Source organism: Venturia canescens, chromosome 4 (genome assembly GCF_019457755.1).
Source record: "Venturia canescens isolate UGA chromosome 4, ASM1945775v1, whole genome shotgun sequence".
In the NCBI taxonomy this organism is placed as follows: domain Eukaryota; kingdom Metazoa; phylum Arthropoda; class Insecta; order Hymenoptera; family Ichneumonidae; genus Venturia; species Venturia canescens.
Genome location: NC_057424.1, coordinates 4,330,709 through 4,352,085, shown reverse-complemented (window position 1 = coordinate 4,352,085; position 21,377 = coordinate 4,330,709). Strand labels below are relative to the sequence as shown.

Here is a 21,377-nt window from a genome sequence, read left to right as displayed (position 1 = left end):
TAATCACACCTCGAATTTTTGAAATTGAAACTCTTTGACATCGTTCGTCCGATTAAAATAATAAAAATGTCATCGTACGCAGCACGATCGCAAAAATCCGATGACATTTTTATTTTTTCGATCAGACGAACGATGTGGAAAAATTTCCTTTTCAAAATTTGCAGTTATCTCTCTCGCACTCACGGTTGTGATTACCGACTGATTCATCATCTTAAGGAAAAACGTCAATCTCCGCCCCCCCCCCCCTCCGCCCCTCGACAAATCGATAGAACATTTTCTTCTATACTCGTTCGGCTATGCAGTCTATACCAGCGCCAAGACGAGAGCCGTATCATCCGAAAACGAAAGAAAAATAAAGTAAAAATATATCGTGTCTGGAGTGAAACTGACTGAAGCAATTTGAGAGTCACGCGAGACCACGAGAAGGAACAGTGGCGAGCTTTCATGAATCGGACCATTGAATTCATTGAGTTTTACGCGCAGAGTTCAAGTGAGCGACCAAATAGTCGTGGGATTGTGTTTTCTTTCGTACAACAAATTTGCAACGCAGCTCGTTTTCGAACAAATATTATTTTACACGGAAACAGAGCGTAACTCAACAATTCGGTGTAATTGACCTTAAAAATAGCCCTCGCACGCTGAGAAACGAGGTAAAAAGTGAAAAAATTATATTTACTTTACACGATTTTTCCACTGCGATGCGTCGAACAGCTGTGCAGCAATTTCCACCGTGACAGTCGATAAAAATAACGTGCAACTCGGTGATATCGAAACGGATATTTCCAGGTTGAGAACATGGCACTGAACATTACGATATTTTTCTAATAAAAAAAATTCAAAGAAAAATACTTCCCGATACATTCAGAGTGATTCATGGGCAATTAAAAAAACAGCGCTACCGATTCGTCGACCAAAGTCGAAGATTTGGGAAACGATTTCTCGAAAAAATGAGGCCTGAAATGTCAATGAAATTTTTTAAATTTCCATTCGAAGGTAAATTTATCGATCAGTTTGTCAAAATTATTCTTCGTCATTCTTCAAAAATAATCATTTCAATAAATCGTTATTTGCGCTTCAACAAACAAATCGACTCATAAATTATGTAACGCTATTATCGATTCGGAGAGGACAACAATGAAGAGTGAGAAAAATCGATTGGAAGATCTCGCTTTTCCTCGTGTCGTGATCTGAGAAAAAGAAAAGAGAATAAAAATAGAGAGATGCCCATGGTCGTTGCATAGCCCGAAGCACCATGCAGCAGCATCTCAGAAGAAGAAGAAGAAGAAGAAGAAGAAGAAGAAGAAGAAGAAGAAGAAGAAGAAGGCGTTGTAACGTGACTCGTAGGCTGATCCGTATCAACGAGCGCATACGCTTTCATACACGCGTACCTATCTCTATATAGACTTGTCTCTTTCTTTCTCTTCCTCCTACCTTTACATTAAAAAAAATATTATATATATACACGTATAGAATAATATATGGGGTCTATATCTCGTAACTTATACGTTATATTATACCGCAAACGCCTGGAATTCCTCTGACGTATGCTTGTACTTTGCCAATTTTTGTTTCGCGCTCTAAAACGTCGGGAAAAACGTATGTGTCAGCAAGTTTTTTTATATTCATTTTCATCGGTTACGAAAAGTTTATCTGGAACGTAGGATTATTAAAAAAAAAACCGGTGGATGCGACATCAAAGAATTTTGGGAATCGGTCAATACTTCATTAACGTTTGCACTGATTTAGATGTTCTTCTCGATTTTAAGTAGGATGACAGCGGGGAAAAAAAACTCAAACATATATTGTGGTTATGGTCGAAAATGTTGTGTCACTTTGATGTGATTACGAACCGAAATATCTTAACGCTGAGTATAGATATTTCGGTGTCATCAATTTGTCGTTAGTTGAAAATGTACGAGAATATATTTTTTGTAGTCGATCGAACGGTTGATGCAAATACGCGGGAAATATATTCTCGGGGAATTCAATCTAACGTTTGACCGACGCTGTTATTAATCTCGGAGACACTCGCGTATTTTATATGATCAATATGAAGAGTAATTTCGAAGGAGTGAATTAATAAAAATAATAATAAACAACGTTTCAGTGGATTAGTAATAGAGATGATGTCAAAAATAGGATAGTTGAAAATGTATTAGTACGTTTTTGACATTAATTAAAAAATAGGATTTACTGAGCATAAGAAGAAATTTAGACAAGTCGAGGATGAAATCAATTGTTCGAAGAATAAAAAATGGCGTCGTTACTCACTAAAACTTTGGTGAATCGTTTTTCGAGCTCGCCGGTATCGGGCATCGGTTGTCTTGGTGCGCTTCTAATACTTCCGGTTCTGGTGTGAGGGCCACCAAGGCTAGCGCCACCGCCGGACATAACGTTGCCCAGGCTTGGCTGACAATATTGTTGTTGTTGGTGATGTAGACTGTTGGTTTTGAGTCCGAAACCGAGACTCTCCCGCATACCAGAAACACCGACGACGTTGTTTCCAACGCCGATATTCGAGCCGGGTCTCGAAGCCTCAAGATTCCCAGCGCTCTCGTTGTTGTATCGACTGTTTACGATCCCCATTGTTTATTGCGGTTTCATGAAAAATCACTCAAATATCACTTTATTGTAAATTTCACACTCGTCATAAAAGCCGGAAAAGCTGTCGAGGGCACAACCAATTCACGAATTTTCACGTTTGAGGTTAGAAATGGGCCTGGCTAAAAGGGATGGGAGTAACGGGGTTGGGGGAGGATGGGAAGGGACGAACGATTAGCAATAAAAGACGCCGAGGCCACGTGCCTCTCCGTCAAACGCGACAGGAGAAAAAAAACGATTTCTCCTATTCACGTCGAATATAATTTTTCCTACAACGAGATCAAGGATGCTGCTCCTTTGGACCGAGAAACTCGCATCGTCAACGACCGCTCCTCACAGTCATCGCACACTTGTTGCCTTTTTACTTTTATTTTCGTTGCGATGCACTTGATTTGTGAATTTAACCGTATACAAATTTATGAGTAATCTATTTGTATTTACTTTCATGAAAACGTCGATTTTTTGTGTTTGCTTGTTTTCTTTACGTACGTGAAATAATTGAATCTGTCACGATGGAGTATCGTGGATACGTGAAAAACGTCGATGCATCGGGATTTCGTGCTGATGCAGCAAACGCAACAGCAACAGGTATTGTCCCGTCCATCGCTGGTCTTTTAGGTTTTACTCTTTTTTTTTAAATAGTTTTCCTTATTCCTTCTATTACGATATATGAACGAGGCACCAATCGGATACTTGCATATTTTTTTTTGTAAATTAATATGTACAGTAGAAAGATATTTTAGCGGGGAATTCTAAAAGAAAAAAAAAAAACACGCACGTACTTTGGGGTTATACTATCGCGAATTGTAACAAAACGTCACAAATTATATGACACAAACACGACGAAGCTTTGTGAGCAACTAACGAAAACGAACAGCGAATTGACGAACGCGCGAGCAATACAGCGGTGTAAAAACCCTTCTTGCGCATGCGCGCTCTCAAGGCAATACGCAGGCTGCCGAACAACAAGCTTAAACATGTAGTGCCATCACGCGGTGACTGTAAGTTTAATTAGTGACGCTTTTCACGTATAACGACATCTATGAAGTTATATATTTTTTCAATGCGAATTTCGAATCGGTGGGATCATTCGAATTCGTATTTATAAATTTCCGAATTGAAATATAGAAATTTTCCAAATTGAAAGAAGCGTTGTTTTAAATCATCAGATTATATATTATTGGACGGTTTGATTTTAGTTTGGGGTTTTTAAGTTGACGCGCTCTTACCGACGCATTCCTCTCTTCTTTTTCTCTTGAGTCTGGATGCCATTTGCAATTGTCAACATTTCCGGATTGGCGTCGTTTGTTGTTGCACGCTACTTATCGCGTCTTTTCGTTCTTTGACAACAAAAACAATCGCCTAATATTGTGAATTAGAAAATAAAAATCCTGTGTAATTTGTGAAACAAAAAAGTACGATATGAGGAAATCACCGTTTAGTACTCCGCGAGGAAATGGAAATAGTCGTCCTGGTTTTGGATGGAAATCCAGTGGCAGTCCAGGGAGAGGTTATGGACGACCAAAGAACTTGGAATATTACAGTCCCATTCGAAATCAAAATTCATCACAGAGTTCCAGTGATGATTTTATTCCGTTTAATGCAAATGGTCCATCCCCGAGAGATCGAAAATTTAGCGGCAATTGGTCATCTCCGAGCAGCGGTAATTGGCTTAGTCCAGGACGCGGAAATTATAGAAATTCTTCCAGTCCTGGCTTCAACAATTTCGGCAATAACACCACCAAGGACAACCAACGACAATCACCTTATTACAAAAACGGAGGAAATTCTTTTCGTGGTAATCGCAAGGTATAAAGACTTCACTTGACCTGCCAATTTATTTTTGTTCTACCAAATGAATTTGCAAGAAATCTAATTTTCAATTCAAACTAAACTTAAACTGTTTAAAGATTTTTTTCTTGAGACAATATTCTATCGAATGATATCTTGCCCAGACGTTTTCATCTGTACAAAATATTTGAATTCTTCTAAGCTCTCAAATACTTCATTCGTATTGATTCAGCATAAATTCTCTTGCACAACCTGAGTAACTAAAATCACCAAAGTATTAATGAAAAATCATTTATTTGGAAGAAGCCAACTTGACAAGTATCTTAAAATTTTTATATAAAATTGCTTCTATTTGATGGATTCCTAAGGTTCTTAATAGTCCTTTGTTTTCTTGGCTCTTATTCACGTTTTTTTGAGTTTCCCTATTTCTTTAGTACAACAGTTTTTTTTTTCTCAAAATTTGAAGTTTTGAAAAACCAATACTCCGACTTGTTTTTGGCATTAATTCTTCTGTATTTCCTCATTCTTGATTTTCTGTGTGCTTCTTCATGATTTGCATGTCTTGTTTGGGAGATAAGATTCCTTTTGTGACAAGCATCGTGCTTGTAATTAAACTTTAGAACTTGTGTTGCCCAACTTCAAAAATGTTTGAGCGTAGCATCTTGGATAGCAGCCAGTGCTACTAAAATCATTTGTTGTTTTTCTTTTTTTTTGTTCAAGTGGGATATTTGTTGAATAGAATGACTATTATAAGTTGAGTACGGTACCAATAACTTGTTCAATATATGAGAATTTAAAATCCATCGCCCATTGACTGTATTATGAAGTTCATCAAGTTCTCTTCATTTATTTCATTTATCATCCACCATTCACAAATCGATGACAAAACCCTTCGTAGTATTATAATCAGTCAATTAAATTACAAATGAAAATGAAAAAAATTTCAAAACTCAGGTTTAATCTTCAAAATTTTACTATTTTCAGAACTTTCATCGAGGCAATAATCACCAGAACGTCGATATTTCAAGTTATGTTAATTTGAGATCTTTTCTCGAGGATCCATGGGCAGATTTATTGAAAAAAATTTCAAGGAATGCGAGTTTTCAAAATTCTGCGAACGAAAGTCTTTCTGACTTTAGCTTCGGTAGTTCAGTTTTTGATGTGGTACATCTTAATGACAGTGCCGAGGCAGATTCGATGTGTGGTGACCTCAGCAGTCGGGAAGAAACGAGTGGCAGTTTTCCGTTGAGTCAAGAATCTGTCAATATTAGCTCTGGGAGCTCGTCAGATCCTAAAACTAGCCAGGATACAAGAGATTAATGTGAATGCGTGGAAAAAAATTTCTGTGTTCGTACTTATATGAAATTTTTTTTGATGATTCAAATAATGCAATTATGCGAATTATTATCCACTCTCTACTAAATTATTTGAATATCTGTTGGAGTATAATTTGTCTAATTATATTTTAACTTTATTGCATCAAAAAATATTTCGATTTCCCATGTGGTGGGAATATCCATATGATACAAGTGACCAGAATTATACAAATCAATTTTCAGTTCAATTTTCATCCATGAATCTCTAAAATCGTAGAAAACAAAAACATTGCTTCCAAATGTTAGAGCGAACACAGAATTCTTTTTTCTAAGAGGCTGTGATTGTGATGTTACAGCGTGTGCAATTTCCTTGCAAGACGCGAGTGCAATTTTCTACAATAAAAAACGTACAAATAATAGATATATTTATATGAATTAATATTATTATCATGATGTTTTCTTCTTCATAATGAAAAATTATTTGAAACGGTATGAAAAAAAATCGTTAAATTTCTCATGTTAAACGCAGCTAATATGCGTTGCTCAGTTTTCATCTTTCGATGAATAAATAAAATCAACAAACGATTGAAATATTAAAAAAAAAAAAAAATCTGAACAATGATCTATTTTCGTACGTGCTTATTGAAAAATTGCAAACATATCTTTGACGACAACTGATCTGTAATATATACGAACAATCAACTTAATTCGCGTCCAGTGTCTACACCGCAATATACGACGTTAATGTTAATTATGTAATAAAAAAAAAGAGAGAAAAGAAGTTGAAATAATCGATTTTTAGTGAAATTAAACTCTTATTATTTTGACCCTGAGATATTTTTTCGTTGGAAGTTTCGAATTGTCTGAAAACTCGCCGATACGCAGGAAAGAATTGACTTTTATTGCGACCTGATTTACCGACCATTCATCTCTTTTCGTAGTTACAAGAGTAAATAAAAGATGACGCTATTGAATGGTTTGAGGGTTCGAGGACAGAATGGAATCGAAATGAATCCCAAATCTGATTTTGTGATACTTTTTTGAATATTTTCATTCGGGTTTTTCCTTCGATCGAAACTGTTTTTTTACAAATCAGTCGACGAGAAAACATCAAAATAGGTACAGATGAGATATTTCATGACCCCCTTTTTCCCTGTTGACCGCCCCCCAATTGGGATAATTTTTTTTTATATGATTATACCAAGTCTAAATGACGACCCGACGTTTTTTCAGATTTTTCTGAACAGTCGTTTTGGAAAAAAAAGAAGAAAAAATCCAAAAAACGCCCTTGTTTAAAAATGTGAAATCGCCCCTAGTGGAAGGATGATTTTTTCTGTGTGTTTATGAGCTATTAACGTTGAAAAATTCTGAAAAAAATCGAGGAACACTCACTCCGAGCCAATAATTAAATATTTTGATTCCTAAAACTAATTTTTTTCACAATTTTCGAAAAATCAAATAAAAATTATGGACCTTGATCAGCTAGTAGTTACGAATTCCCAATATAATATGATTGTATGCGTATAACATTAGAAGCTATTACACCAGTCATAGAGAAATATTTTTCTAGATTTGGAAATAAAAGATTGACATATTTTTATTCATTTTTCAACTTGAATTTTTAATACTTTGTGACAGTTATTTTTTTGAAGTAATTATTTGTACAAAAACTTTAGTACATGAGGGTTTGTCGCCGTTGTGGCAATTTTTTTACCACCATGTTGGCTTTGCTCATTCAAAAAAATAAGTTCCCTCCGATCCTTCCATGATCAGTGTAATAACTTCGAATATTGTACGTATAATCATATTATATTGGGAATTCGTAACTACTATCTGATCAAGTTCCATAATTTCGATTTGATTATTCGAAAATTGTAAAAAAAATTAGTTTTAGGAACCGAAATATTTAACTATTGGCCCGGAGTGAGCATTATTCGACTTTTTTCGGAAATTTTCAACGTTAATAGCTCATAAAAGAAAAAACCATTCTTCCACTACGGGTGATAGCTTAAAATGTTTGGCACACAATCACCGATTTTTGCGAATTTTTTCAGATTTTTAAAAAGAGACCTTTTTTCGGATTTTTTTTTGTTTTTTAAATGGCTCTTCAGAAAAATCTGTAAAAACGTCGGGGTGTCTATTAGACTTAATATAATCATATTAAAAAAATTTAATCAAATTGGCGCGGGTCAGGGAAAAAGCCGGCCCCACATGGAATACCTCAGATATAAAAACCAATGGATCGAACGAATGGAAATAAGAATGAAAGAAACTCTCGCTTTCTAAGACATCTAAAACGTGTATTTTCATCATAAACTGACAGTCGATTTGGTCTTTTTATACAATACTTTTTCGTTTTTTCTTTCCTCACGAGGAAGTAATTAGCATAATTATGAGTACGAAATTAGGAAAGATAAAAATGAAAGGAACCTAAGTTGAGTTCTCGAATGATAAACGTGACATCGAATAGAAATGATAATTCTTACTAGTTTCTAGGGACAAGCATATTGGACGATTCATCGAAGATTATATGTTATCACGCGTTATTATATATAGGTAATATGTATACAAAAAGAATTTTATAATGTTATAATTGAAACACTCCACTGAAACGATGTTCACCGATATTCAGCAAAATTACGTTTCCTCCATCTTTTTATTATTTTGTTATTCATTTGCTTCTCGCAGATATGACGAAGTACAATTAGCATACTTGTTTTTCTGTACACACAGATTATTACGAGTACAAAAAATAGTACTTTCTTCTACGGGATGATTCGGTAGATATTTCAGGAATAATGAAAATTTTCATGTTACTTATTCGTCCTTCAAAATATATTTTCCCCTCTTTGTTTACTTTATTCATGTTTTTCGTTGGTGTCGCGTGTTTTTTTTTTTTATTTTTTATTTTTTTTTATATCTAATCAAAATTCTCCATCGTTTTTCCATTCTCTACACATGGGAATAGTTTCGAGACACTTTTTCAATTTTCGCAGCTTTAGAATAACTCTCGTTTTCGATCGGATTTTCTTTGTAATTGACTAATTTTTCTTTCGTTATTCACCTACGTTACATTCATTATTGTTGAACCGTAAAAAATCCGTAATTGACGAATTTCGTTTTCTGAATGCGACGGAAATTCGTGAGTTTCGCAATTTTTTTTGCTATTAATTCTCATAAGACGAATTGAATTCGGGTAGAATCGAAGCGAAAGAAGAACCGAACGTATCGGGACAGAGGGAGAAGATCGCGTTCCATGTCGTGTCGGAACTTGAATAATTGATCGTTTAACAGGGCACTCAACATATACATACACACACGTATAGTATGTACACAATGCGAGAATAAATAGCGTGTGTGTCGAGCAAGGTCATTCCGAATATTGTGCCCATGCGAAAGCATTACATGCGTACCGATTTTTTTATCCTCAACGAACGAACGAAAAAAGCCCAACAACGATGCTTTGTTTTCCTTTTGTTTTATCGACACCAACTTTTTCAGGTGTAAACGAAGTAAGGTGTGCCTCGTTTGGTCCCATGCGTTAACTGGAGCTATAGGATGATTCGTTTCCTACGAGTATGTTCGATTGTATCGTCATTTCAAGTGTTAAGCTTCTCGTCAAAAGTGTGTGGATTTTTAAAAAGCCTAAAACGTAACTATTTTATTCTCCAAGGGTAGGAAAAGCTGCCAATTTTTTTGTGGAGCTCTCAAAGCAAATTTTTGCAGTTACTGATAAAAAAAATTTTGCTCGTGTGTTCTGTTCGTGATAAAATGAGATTAGGCATTGTCGATTCGCCAGGAAATATTCGACGAACACGAGCTGCATGGTTGATATTAAAACACCTCAAAGTGACGTTTTTTTTTCTCGTTTCTTCTGCACTTCAATGACTTTCTAAAAGAGCAAAGGGCAATCGTCGTTTCGGAATATTAACTCGTTGTCATTTTTCACTTTGATGATATTTCTAAAAAAAAAATATCGACAGACAGACTTGTGTCTGGGACTCGAGTCAGAATAAAAAGTGGATAAACACACTCGTTTTTCCTCCCGTTTAGTCAATATCATTTCCGTTTTTGGTCCTAACTCATTCGCTCTTTTTCAATCGATAGCGGCAGAGTTCATTTTTATATCAGAAGTCTACTTGAGTCCTGATTCTACAAAAATTTTCACGTATTCAATACAATTTACTGTTTCGGAGCTACCTTTCGAAAATGCACAATGAAACGATGATTAACGAATGAAATTGGTTCAGCGATCACTGTCTTCAATTGATTACGCACGGTAATTAGTCCTCGATTATCTCATAGTGTTAAGCGTTAATTAGGAATCGATAAAAATGAATTTTATTGTACAGCAATTGATCGGACAAACCTCGATTATCAAACTAAATAGTTTCATTTGATCCAGATGTCTTAGAGTGCTATTAAGTGTTTTATCTACAAAATAAATATGTTTGTACATATATGATGTATATTTATATATGTCTTCAGATATGCATTATTATTTACACACCCGAGTATACAGCGAATAACTTTGTTGAATATTAATTGTGACGAGTAAATGATCATGTTCAGTCTAACGACGAATTGAAAAATGTCTTTTGATTTTTGGTCAACACATCAATTTATCGTAAAACACACTAATAGCTTTCGAAATAGCAATGATACGAGGTAAACATTCGGAAATATATTTTGATTCGATACTTCTTATAATCTTGTTTTTCTCTGTTTATTATTTATATATTCATTTAATTATAATAATCCTCCTGCTGTTGTGAGAGAATAGCTCTCCTCTGTTCCTTAATAATTTTTGGTCTCATCGTTTAAAGCTAAACGTGTTGCAAAATCGTCTCATTTTGCACGCGTTTTTAGTTATTGTTTCTTTCTTACGGCTATTGATATATTTATTTATATTCTCGAGATTCGAACGGATCCACGTTTTCGTTTATTCGTCGATAGCACACTGCTTCGTTTTGACGTTTTTTTTTGTTTCGGTGCGTTTACTGCCTTTTTAACTCGCATCGTTCGCGTTATATTTATTATATATCTCAATTGCATAATTTTGCTCAATGTACATCGTAAAGTGAAATAAATAATGATAGATGAACGAAAAAGGGCTCGTTTTTTCGTGAAATTCTCGACTACTCTTTCGATCCCAAATCATAGCAACGATCGCGACGAATATTTTCGAATATTTACAAAATGTGTATGAAGAAAAAATGTTGTTGCATGAAAAAGAAAAAAAAAAAAAATAGGCAATTCGCAGCCAAACGAGCAATGGAGTAAAGATTTGTCTGGTTTTCTACAAAAGCGTTTTCGGAAAAAATCGATCCAATTTTGAATTTTTCTCCTCGACGTTCGGCTCGAGAGGAGAATATAAAATTCTCATCGACCTCGAGAATCTTGCTCTTCTTCCCTATCCTCTCATTTCGTTCTGGCTTAATTTTTAACGAAGAATGTTAGAGTTAAGGTTGCCTTATTGATTTTGCTTTACCGTGTGCTTCGCTCTTCTCTCCTCCTTCTCCTCCTCTCTTTCTTACGTCTCTCTCACTCGTATAGCATTTTGCACAAATTCAGAATTCTCTTTGCTCCTATGTTTCGTTCAGTTATGGAAAGGAGGTGCGACTTAGCTTACTGTGGAGAACATAATTAACTCGAGCTGGAAAAAAAAAGAGAGAAAAAATGCAAATGAAGGGGGAGGAGGTATCGATTGATAGGAGTTGAATTGAAGGGGTTAAAAAATATTCCACTACTGAGAGATCCAGTAAAAATGTAGACACTTGGTAAAAAATCGATTAAGACAAAGTCGATAAAAAAATGATGAAAAATACATGAGAAAAACGAAGTTTGTACGAGTACGGACAAAATATTCATGGCAAACTTTCCACTTTCCGGCACGGAATTCATTTATCTGTATCTTTTGGCACGCGAACGTGACGCGACGCTTCGAAGATTCGAATCCCAAATTCGAGTTTTTCCGTCGATTGGGACTGAAAAAGCGAATGCCCGTGAGTTCGACGACATTCGATCGTAAATACGATTTGCTCTCTCCGCTTACGAACAGAAATATGATCGATCGATGATTTTTCACACGAGAAGCTCCTTGAGGAACTCCTCGGCGAGCAAATCCTACAAATATTCGTCGAGGCGTTCTCGCTCGTCCGGTGGACTCGGCTCGCTTACACTTAAAATCGGTAGACCAAAATGTTGCGTGTTATCGACACTCGTCGAATCGATATTGCGCTTCGCGAAGTCGAAACTCTTCGAATGCCTCTCGTTGCTCTCGAAATGGTGAGTCCGATGATGGTGGTAAGTTACGATCGATTGCACCCCCGGATTCACCGTCGTCGAAAGCTGGTGATGAGGCATTCGACCGAAATCGGGCTCGCACGATCTTCTGTACATTCTAAAAAAAAATGTCCATCAAAAATTCGTTTTTTATCAAACGAAAAACAAAAACAATCATTCTCATAAGCTGAAAATCGATACTTTTGAAAATTCTTTGAATTCGAGCTGGAATTGAAAAATTATAGGAATTAAAATCGAAAAAATATATCATTCGTTTTAAATTCCAATTGAGATGGTTAAAATCAGAATAAAAATAATTTTTATCTATTCTTTTCCACTTTGCAAATTCCGAGGTTCACGCAGGCCTTTGGAAATTATGGAGGAAAATGATGCAGAAAGTTTCGGTTCCGAAAAATTGTAATTCAGCTACCAAAAGAAAACCAAGGATGAAACGCGAGCCTAAGAATCTTTACCTCTCGTCTATGGAAGCTGGTTGTCTGACAGGACATTTGACGTACTCGTGACTACCGCCAACCCGCCATCCACCGACGCGCCTCGTTATCAGTGAAGCCGGGGTTGTCGAAATAGCAGGAAGCGACGGGGAATCCCTTCGTGAAATTAAAAGAAAGAAGCAAACAAGATTATCTGACAGGAGCGCATGCTTCAATCATCTCTTTCATCGGAATCATCCGTTTTATTTACATATGTACATTTTTATGGTCAATGGGGGCTGGAGGGACAGATTATTTTCATCGACTCTTCCCATCGGCAATTATACACAATTGTCTAATCGGTCATTCGATACTCAAACATAAATAACGAAGCCTGAAGCGGGATTTTTTTTCCCATATAAATTATTGTGCCACCGCCGCATCATGCGTTATCGATGCAATTCACGATCCGTTAACAGTAATTACAATAATAATATTTCCATTCTTCACAAACAAACGAAAATGTTTATTCATTGGCTGCGATATTTATAACCCGATTCCGTATACATAAAACAGAGTGTGCTGCGACTCCGATGCAATATGCGCGGTGTTACGTTTTCTCAGCATTGATTGATCGCGCACAAGCTTGCTCTGCTTTACGCTATACCATCGACTATATCCGACAGGATGGTTTACGTTACACCGAGCTCTTTGTACGAGACGTTTCGACCCTAATTTGACCCCATTCCGACAATCAACTTCTGCATTAAAACCGGTCCATTGTTTGCTTTTCCGCGTAGACGCTTTCCCAGGGAGTTTTCCACTTGGGAAATTTCTCTCTCGATACGTTTTTATTGATGCGACTTTTTCAAATCCGTTCTAGTTACGACGGACAAGGTGGAGCGAATAATTTTTTATTTCTGGCGTCAAAAAACGATGAAAACGTTGGAAGAGAGCGATAATCTTTTCGAATGATCATGAAAGAGGTTTTCACCGCGCTTCAGTCAATCCGGAGATTCGTCATTCGAGCGTTGATTCCGATCGGAAATTCCTATACGTTGAAACAACTCGGAGGGTGGAAAAGGTGGACAATTCTGGGGAGTTCTCTTCTATGTGAAATTCTACCCCAGTCTGGCTCTTGTTTGTGCATTATAAAGAAGGTTCTACCAGGATGAGGAGGTCACTAGCTATTCATGCAGCTCTATAATATGTTTGTTCACCATAAAGAGTGGGATCGAGTTTTTATCTTCCATTTAACGCTCTCAAGTCCATTTTTTTCTTAGAATCGTAATTCGCTAGATCGTTAATCCTCCCTCGACCCAGGGCTTCTTTCCGTCCTCTATTTACCTTTATTTCACATTTAGTTCGATCGACTTTTCGTATCAGTAGAAAAAAATATTTTCTAGGAACCTCAATGAATCATGCACAAAGTTGCTCGAGCTCGCTATACGAACAGTTCCATCGGAGTGAGACAGAAAAATTTGTTTACGGTTCACTTATTGTCGCTCGACAAGTTTTCTCTTTTTTATTGAGTACCAAATAATTTAGTATATGTTCAACCAAATCGTGAAAATTTCTCAGCACTGATAAATTCACCAGAAACCAGGGGAGCCGAAAATAAATGGTATGGTTCTTTTGCTCATGCACATTTTTCGGTCGTCTTAATAGATACTTGTACTGAGAAAAAAAAACCACTGTAACAATTAAATATGAATTACGTGAATTTAACTAAACGAGTCAAAACAAATCTCTTGTTCGAAGAACTCGAAACATTTGTTTATTTATAATTAATTCACATACACTTTTATGATATTTTTATTTGAATATCAAGTACTGAAGTATCTAAACAGTTTTGTTGAGAATGATAAATGTTTCGATAAATCGAAACATACTGGTCAGTTCAATATATATAAAATTTGTTGGAATGCATTATTATATTAGCCAACTTGATTTGTGGAAAATAACAAATAATTTTGATAGTCGGATTTTTTCTTCTTACAGCTTAAGGAGTTTCGGTACAGAAGTCTAAATATTAAGAAATTGATCAAATTTGGTGATAATGATATACACGTGAACTTTAGTGATCAATTACTCGATAATTGTGTAGAAGAAAAATCTTTAAAAAAGTGTATTGTCAAATTTGGCACTAAATAGTATATTACGACCCTAGGCCCGAAAGTTGGATTTCCTGGCATGTGCTATATGAAGGCCTCGGCTTCGCCTCGGCCTTCATGTCGCACATGCCAGGGCATCTAACATTTGGGCCGTGGGTTGTATACTATTTTTCTTGATCCCGTAGCCGAAAGTACGTTCAATAATTACTAGCAATTGCGAGGAGGGGGGGGGGGGGGGGGATGCCCGCCCGACTTTTGCAGGACCGAGGCGAAGCCGAGGTTTTGCTGGTCGGGGCGGGCATTAAAAACATAAACAAAAAGTAAAAAAACACACACAAAATATCACACAATGATACAACAATATTATTAGTACAAATAAATAATTCGTTGATACATGTCTGATTCAAAGTCCCATGATAGTTAACAATTTTTATATATGAATATTTCCCGCTATACTTGACAATTTATATGAATATGTGCTTTCCTATGAACCTGGAATTTGGAAATACAACATTATTCCGGACGACCATATTCATTTTATTAGTTCGGTTACATTATTTTCTGTTTTCGCATCTGAACGAACAAATGTATGTTATTCGTCCGGGTTTATGGCAGTATAGCGCATAACATGAATGATAAAAGCTACGCTATACGCGCCCGCTTGAAGCAAATAATAATGATGCTTGGCAACGAATAAACAAAATCATGGCAACGAATACAGGCTTCACATTCATATATCGAAATGTTAAAGGATCACCGGCCGCAAAAATATCGTCAGAGCACACTGAAGTTAGCCGAGTTAGCCGGCCACGAAAAATGCTCCTCTTCCCGGCCTGAAATGCGGCCGGAAAGTGCGTACTTTCGGCTAGGGGAGCAAGAAAAAAAATATGTTGACCAAATTTTATAAAATTCTGAACTTTTTGAAATTTTTTATGTTTTTAGTATGGTAACCAAATCAATTGCATATACAAATGTCTATCTCGAAAGAAAATTGAGTATATTTTATGTACAATTTGGTCAAACGGATTTGCCTCTTTCTTAACGATAACCAACTAAAGTTCTGCCTCAAATAGTTGAAATCAGGAGCATTTAGACAAAAAAATGATTGACATTTCGTAGCTGCGAACGCTGCTACTTAAAAAATCGGTTTGATAAATTGAAATTGGACGACTTCCAGAGCATCCAGCCTTGCTGAAAAAAATGGCTCGCTTAACTTCCGAGTGTAATGACTCAAAAACTAATTATCCAACAGCACCTGGATTTTTCATAGAGGAAGTATCTATCAATACCTACAATCGTGCAAAAAAAAGATCCAGCTTCAAAAATAACGACGAAAATGCTTTTTGAAAAAAACCACAAGCTTTCGATGTTTTTTCAATTCTCTCCGTTAATTATTAATCGATTGGGTCGTTTCAGGACTCGTTCTCTTCGCATTTTTGTTCTCTACATTTTCGCCCTTCGATTCCTTTTTCATAGCTCCATTAATTTTCGTTTTATAAACGAAAAACCAAAAAAGTGCATTTTTTCACCAACTTGTTAATAAAAAGAATAAATTACGAATCTCGTGTTCAAAACTGTAAACTTAATATATAAGTAAGCCATTTCGCGTGTGATAGCATTCGCGGTTATTGTCGAAAAAGAAATCTTTGTATTCCAGCCTATAGACGAATCAGTGAGATTCAGTGATATTTTCTTGCATTAACTTGCAATTTTATTAACTCCAAATTCAAAATGACACCGAAGCTTTGTTTGTTCCACCAAATAATTGTTTGAGCATGGGGAAATTGTTTCGCCTCATTGCGAAAATATTTTGTTCGTATCGGCTGTATATTTCGGTCGAGGGAAACGAAACTTGTTCAGATCTTACCTCGCTGAAGATTGTGGTTGTTGGGGCAATTGTTGATAGCAATGTTCTATGATCGAAGTCTCGACATTGTCCTTCGTAGAGCTGTCGAGACTGCTCTGTCGCTTCGATTCCGCGTCCTCGACATTTTTATCTCCCTCTTCTTGGCTCGCCAACAAAAATGTATCGCGTTCTGTTTCGTTGCCCTCATCATGACGATTGTGTTGACTAATCTCGCTACCCTCGTTAAGATTATTGTGAAGATGATGGTGATGGTGATGATGGTGACGATTCCCACTGGCCAGCGGCAAATTGTCTGCACTGCGAACCTTGCGACACAGTTTCGATGTTGAACCGTGTCTTCGAAGAAATTCCTTCCAAGTATTATGAAAAATCAAAGCGTTGCAATTATTCTTCAGTTATTTTAATATTTTATTTTCATCTGATATCTGCGAAAATATATATTTTTTGACACACATTTTGAGACATTTAAAATTGCATTTACCTGGGACAAGAAGCCAGCGACGTCTACAGCGCTGTTTACTCGTGGTCTCGGAGTCTTTGGCCACCCAAGACCAGCTCCCCCTCCACTGTCCATGGAATCCACATGGTGATTCGACCAGTGCAGATGCTGCGAATTTATCCCAAAACATCCTCATCAAATTTTGGTATCTCGTTGAGCTGCATCATCGATTCATCATTCTGCAAACTTTGCTATCTGCCACTGAGCTTTTGTTTTGTTTTGTTTTGTTTTTTTTTTTTTAATTATTTTCGATATATTCATCTTTGTTCCAATATCAATAACTATTATTCACAACAATATTAGCCATCATTGTAAAAGCGTGCTCCACGAAGTTCTATCCTGCAAAACTGTGATGCCCTGCGCGAAAATAATATGTATCGAAGTGTTGTACCATCTTGTGAAGGTTGTAAAACCAATTTTAGGTTCAACTTTAGTTGTAACGTTGTGTTTAAGGTATAACTGGATGGATAGGCTCGACCAAAAATTATATCTGATTGGAATTTCCGTACTTCGTGATGCAATAAAAATCTGAAAAAATTCAAAAACATTTGGAAAGCTATGAACAACAATTATCAATAATAATATTGCCCAAAAGTTAATAACAAATTGTTTAAACAAACAATTAATAATTTTGCGGTGACCTAATGTTTTTTTTTTACGAATCAAATGTGTGTATTTTTCCGAATGCTCATGATTTTTTTCAGAATTTTCATGGATTTTTGAAATTTGTTGAAAAAATTTTGAAAAAAATTTTAAAAAATTTGAATTTTGGATATGTTTTAGAAGACATATTTACCATCAGTTTTGAAAAGTCTCAAGGTTACTGGATCAAAAATGTACAAATAGAGCCACTTAAAAAATTTTAAAAAGAGAATTTCAAAAATCCGCGAAAATTCTGAAAAAAATCATGAGCATTCAGAAAAATGCGCACATTCGATTCGTAAAAAAAATCAAGGGTTTACTGTAAAATTGTTGAAAATTTATTTATTCAAACAATTTATTAATAACTTTTGGGCAATATTATTATTGATAATTGTAGTTCATAACTTTCCAAATGTTGCTGAATTTTTTCAGATTTTTATTGCATCACGAAGTACGGAAATTCCGATAAGGTACAATTTATCGGCTGTGCTATCCATCCAGTAATACCTTAAAACTAACGAATTTTCAAAGTGTAATCCTCTAATGTTCCGTGAAAATTTCAAAAGTTCGTATCACACGAAATTTTTCGATTTTTCGTAGCACAAAAACGTTTTCTGAGAGTGCTTTTCACAAATCATCTATGCAGATGATTCGATGATACTAATGAATACTTTGATTAAAAATATTAGCGATATCTTTCTCATGTTTCTTTCCAATTCATCGAATTCTTGTTACGTTCTATGATTCAGGTTTTTTTTCACTTGTCGAATGTATCGAACCTTTGGAAACGTCAAATGTGGGCTGGAACTTTAGGGAACTTTAGTCAGTCAACGTCTTCGGACTCGTGTCGATGTTCTCATACATATTTTTTCTGTCGCAGAACACAGTGGCGTCGTTTTTGTGTGTTAAGCACGTCTATTGAAAACGACACTCGAGTGCTCTTAACGCATGTGAATAGTAAAAATAAACAGAGGTGTGTTGAATGCGTGAATAAGTGCGAATAAAAATTTATCAGTTTCGCTCCAGTGAGACTGTGGCGTGTCTGACCCTTGCGGAATGTTCTACTTGATACTGTGTTATTGCAAGTTTCTAAATTGTTCGTCATCAAAAAAATTCAAGAAAAGTTGCGACCCTTAAGATTATTGTACAGATAGAAAGAATATGCCAACGTGTTAACACCAAAAATAAGAAGACTCATTGAACACGAAATATAAAAAGGTTTTACGAAAAGACAGCAAACAGCAAATTGACAGTTCGATTTATTTACGGAAAATAAAAAGTTTTCGATGATTTTTTTCGCATATTGACTCTGATGCATTTTGCTTTTTCTCTGCTTTTTAATAGCTTATATACCGATGGTCACGCGATGTCCGCCCTGTGTAGAAGAGCGAATTGGCAGCCGCACTCTCGTGGTTCACGATTTCTTCGTGGATAATGAAAGCAGTGTTCCAATACGCAGCAACCCCCTCCCCCGCACTGCATCACCATATCCGACAATGAAGTCATTACCTGGTTGTTTTGTTTTTCGTTTCAATGGTTTTTTGCCTTCTTTTTTCTATTCGCATTTTTCATTTTTATTTTCATCATTAATATTTGAATTATTCATTGATTGATTTCTTCGTTTCTGCTGTTCTTCTTTCTTTTTCTATCGTTTAATTTTATTGTGTTTCAATTGTTCTGAATGTCAGAGTGTCTGTGTATGGGTAGATTAAGAAGAGGAGATCCATCAATTCAGATTCGTAGAAGATAAAGAAAAACATCCGAGTGAAGAAATTCATAGATTTGCATCTCTTCTGGATTTATAATAAAATTTTTGAATTTTCCTTCAGCATAAATTGACTCAAATTCGTGTATAACAAAATGGATACATTGAAGATATACGAATTACTTAAATTGTAGAAATAAACGTTTGATCGAAAGAAGAAAAAGCTTTGAGAAGCTACTTTACTCCGTGCTCGTTAAAAATACACTAGTTTAACGTGCTACTCAATATATTTTTTTTCTACACAATATGAGTTTTTATGAGAAAAATTTGATTCTCATGCAGAAATACGTTTTTTAGGGAAACAATGTTTTCTTTTGGCTTAAAAAAAGAATGTTGGTACAAGCGTCGGCTTTTCATTCGAGAAAATACATTTTTATGATATTTTTCATGAAAATTGAAAAACGGAAAAAAGTGTTGTGCCGAATAGAGTTGGAAGATGTGGAGATCGCGAGAGCAAAGTTTTTCTTTCAATTAAACTTTCGAAGTCAGAACTATAATATTCAATTGGTCGAGAAGTTGAGGCGAAATGGAATTTTTGAAAATGACTCACCTGGGAACAGGCGTGCTGCGTATTGTGCTGAGGACAAGTCGCATTCGCTGCTGCACATGCGCCAGTCCCCGGGACTTTTAATTGCTCTTTGTAGTCAGGCTGGTAGGGCAGAAGCATTCGAATCTTTCCCCAACGATTGAAGAATAATGCTATCGCACCTGCCCATACTATTAGCACGAGAACGACTATCCCGACTTCGACACCACGAATCTGACGATGGAAAAAATTGGAAAATGGTAGAAAAACGTTAGGAAATTATTCATCGCCGAAATAATTGTGAAAAAATTAATAAAATACATTATTGAAAATGAATTTAGAGTAATTCTCACTGGAGAGCATTTTTTCTGACGATCAAGCTTTCACGAACTGGGGCAATTAATTTTTTTGTGCAGAAAAATAATGAATGGAGCGAGAGCTACAGTTTACAGATATTTTCAAATATACTCGTTCGTCAACTTTTTATTGCGCGCTAATTCATGTTCTTTTAGCAAAGGTGGTTTCTATACAATTCCAACCTTTGCGAGACTCGATTTCGTGGAGCTTGAAGAGCTCAGCGTCACGTAGCATCAAACTCAGTTCGTAACTAACTTTGTTCGCAGAAGTTCGACCGGAAGTTGTAAGAGAAAAAAAATAAATGAGTGGAGAGTGTGAGAAAAATTGGAGAAGAGAGCAGAGCTGGGGATTCCGGTGTTTCACGTCCGCGGAGAAACGTGAAACGAGTGAGTTTTCTTTGCGGGGAATAAAAAAAAATTTTTAAGTTAAAGAAGAAGTCTTTCGTTATACCTGAATATAATTCGGTGGTTGTTGAGCGGACGGGGGTGGCGGCGGAGCTAGCGGGCTGCCGGTTACCGATGCATCCTGCTGTGGTGAAGTTCGTGGTGGTTCTAAAATTAAGGGCACCCCAAGCGTATGCTTCGTTAGCATGGAAAATTCATCGACAAACAACATTTCGAAGGATAACGATCCGAGGGCGAAATCCATGAAAAGATGGGTGAGCAAAAACCTCTTGAAATCAACTTTTGAGTTTGAGTCAAAATATTTATCAATTGGATTGCATCTCTTTCGCTTCGAAGCCTCAGGAAATCGGATCTTTACATATATTTTCATTACCGCTTGTCGGAAGGGTGGATAAGAATATTGCCGATGAGGGTTTAGAAGACAAGGAAAATAATGAAAGCGTTGGATAAAAGGGATGAGGCTGCAATTAGCTTCGGAGAAAATTGGATCTCCCAGCACGGATTATGAAAGTTAACGAGGTTTCTCCTGGCTCTCTGAGAAACTTGCGTTTGTGATGCACTGAGCTTTTCCCTCCTTTTCTATTCTCATTCAATTTCGGCCCTCCCTGCGATCGTTACCAATCGTTTTAAGTCGCATCGTAACTCCAATAGTGTGAGGTGCTTTTGAATACATTTAAGTCGATTTTTCGGAGATTACAAGTGTGTCAAAAGCGGCGAAAACAGCAGACGAACTTGGTACCGAAAGAAACACTCTGTTGAAGTTCGTCGGCGATTATCCT

General features: G+C 36.2%; 3 protein-coding genes across 10 annotated transcripts in view; 1 reads left to right on the top strand and 2 right to left on the bottom strand.

The window, feature by feature from the left end:
* Frl (formin-like protein) overlaps positions 1-3,465 on the bottom strand; it is a 31,873-nt gene extending 28,408 nt beyond the window's left edge. For all 4 annotated transcript variants that reach the window (XM_043415792.1, XM_043415794.1, XM_043415793.1 and 1 more), the window contains exon 1: positions 2,272-3,465. In XM_043415792.1, coding sequence (XP_043271727.1) covers positions 2,272-2,586 — 315 coding nt within the window. In that variant the 5' untranslated portion in view covers positions 2,587-3,465. The remainder of the gene's footprint in view (positions 1-2,271) is intronic.
* A 399-nt stretch (positions 3,466-3,864) lies between these two features.
* LOC122408951 (probable ATP-dependent RNA helicase ddx42) lies at positions 3,865-6,515 on the top strand. The gene is made up of 2 exons (XM_043416089.1): positions 3,865-4,410; positions 5,377-6,515. The coding sequence occupies exons 1-2, from the start codon at positions 4,024-4,026 to the stop codon at positions 5,710-5,712; spliced, it is 723 nt and encodes a 240-aa protein (XP_043272024.1). The 5' UTR covers positions 3,865-4,023; the 3' UTR covers positions 5,713-6,515.
* A 1,472-nt stretch (positions 6,516-7,987) lies between these two features.
* The window catches only part of LOC122408950 (uncharacterized), a 50,827-nt gene continuing 37,437 nt past the window's right edge, over positions 7,988-21,377 (bottom strand). For all 5 annotated transcript variants that reach the window (XM_043416085.1, XM_043416084.1, XM_043416087.1 and 2 more), the window contains 6 exons: positions 20,645-20,745; positions 19,862-20,071; positions 16,887-17,012; positions 16,406-16,755; positions 12,467-12,601; positions 7,988-12,111 (listed from right to left, as the gene is read on the bottom strand). In XM_043416085.1, the coding sequence (XP_043272020.1) occupies positions 11,835-12,111; positions 12,467-12,601; positions 16,406-16,755; positions 16,887-17,012; positions 19,862-20,071; positions 20,645-20,745 (1,199 nt within the window). In that variant the 3' untranslated portion in view covers positions 7,988-11,834. The remainder of the gene's footprint in view (positions 12,112-12,466; positions 12,602-16,405; positions 16,756-16,886; positions 17,013-19,861; positions 20,072-20,644; positions 20,746-21,377) is intronic.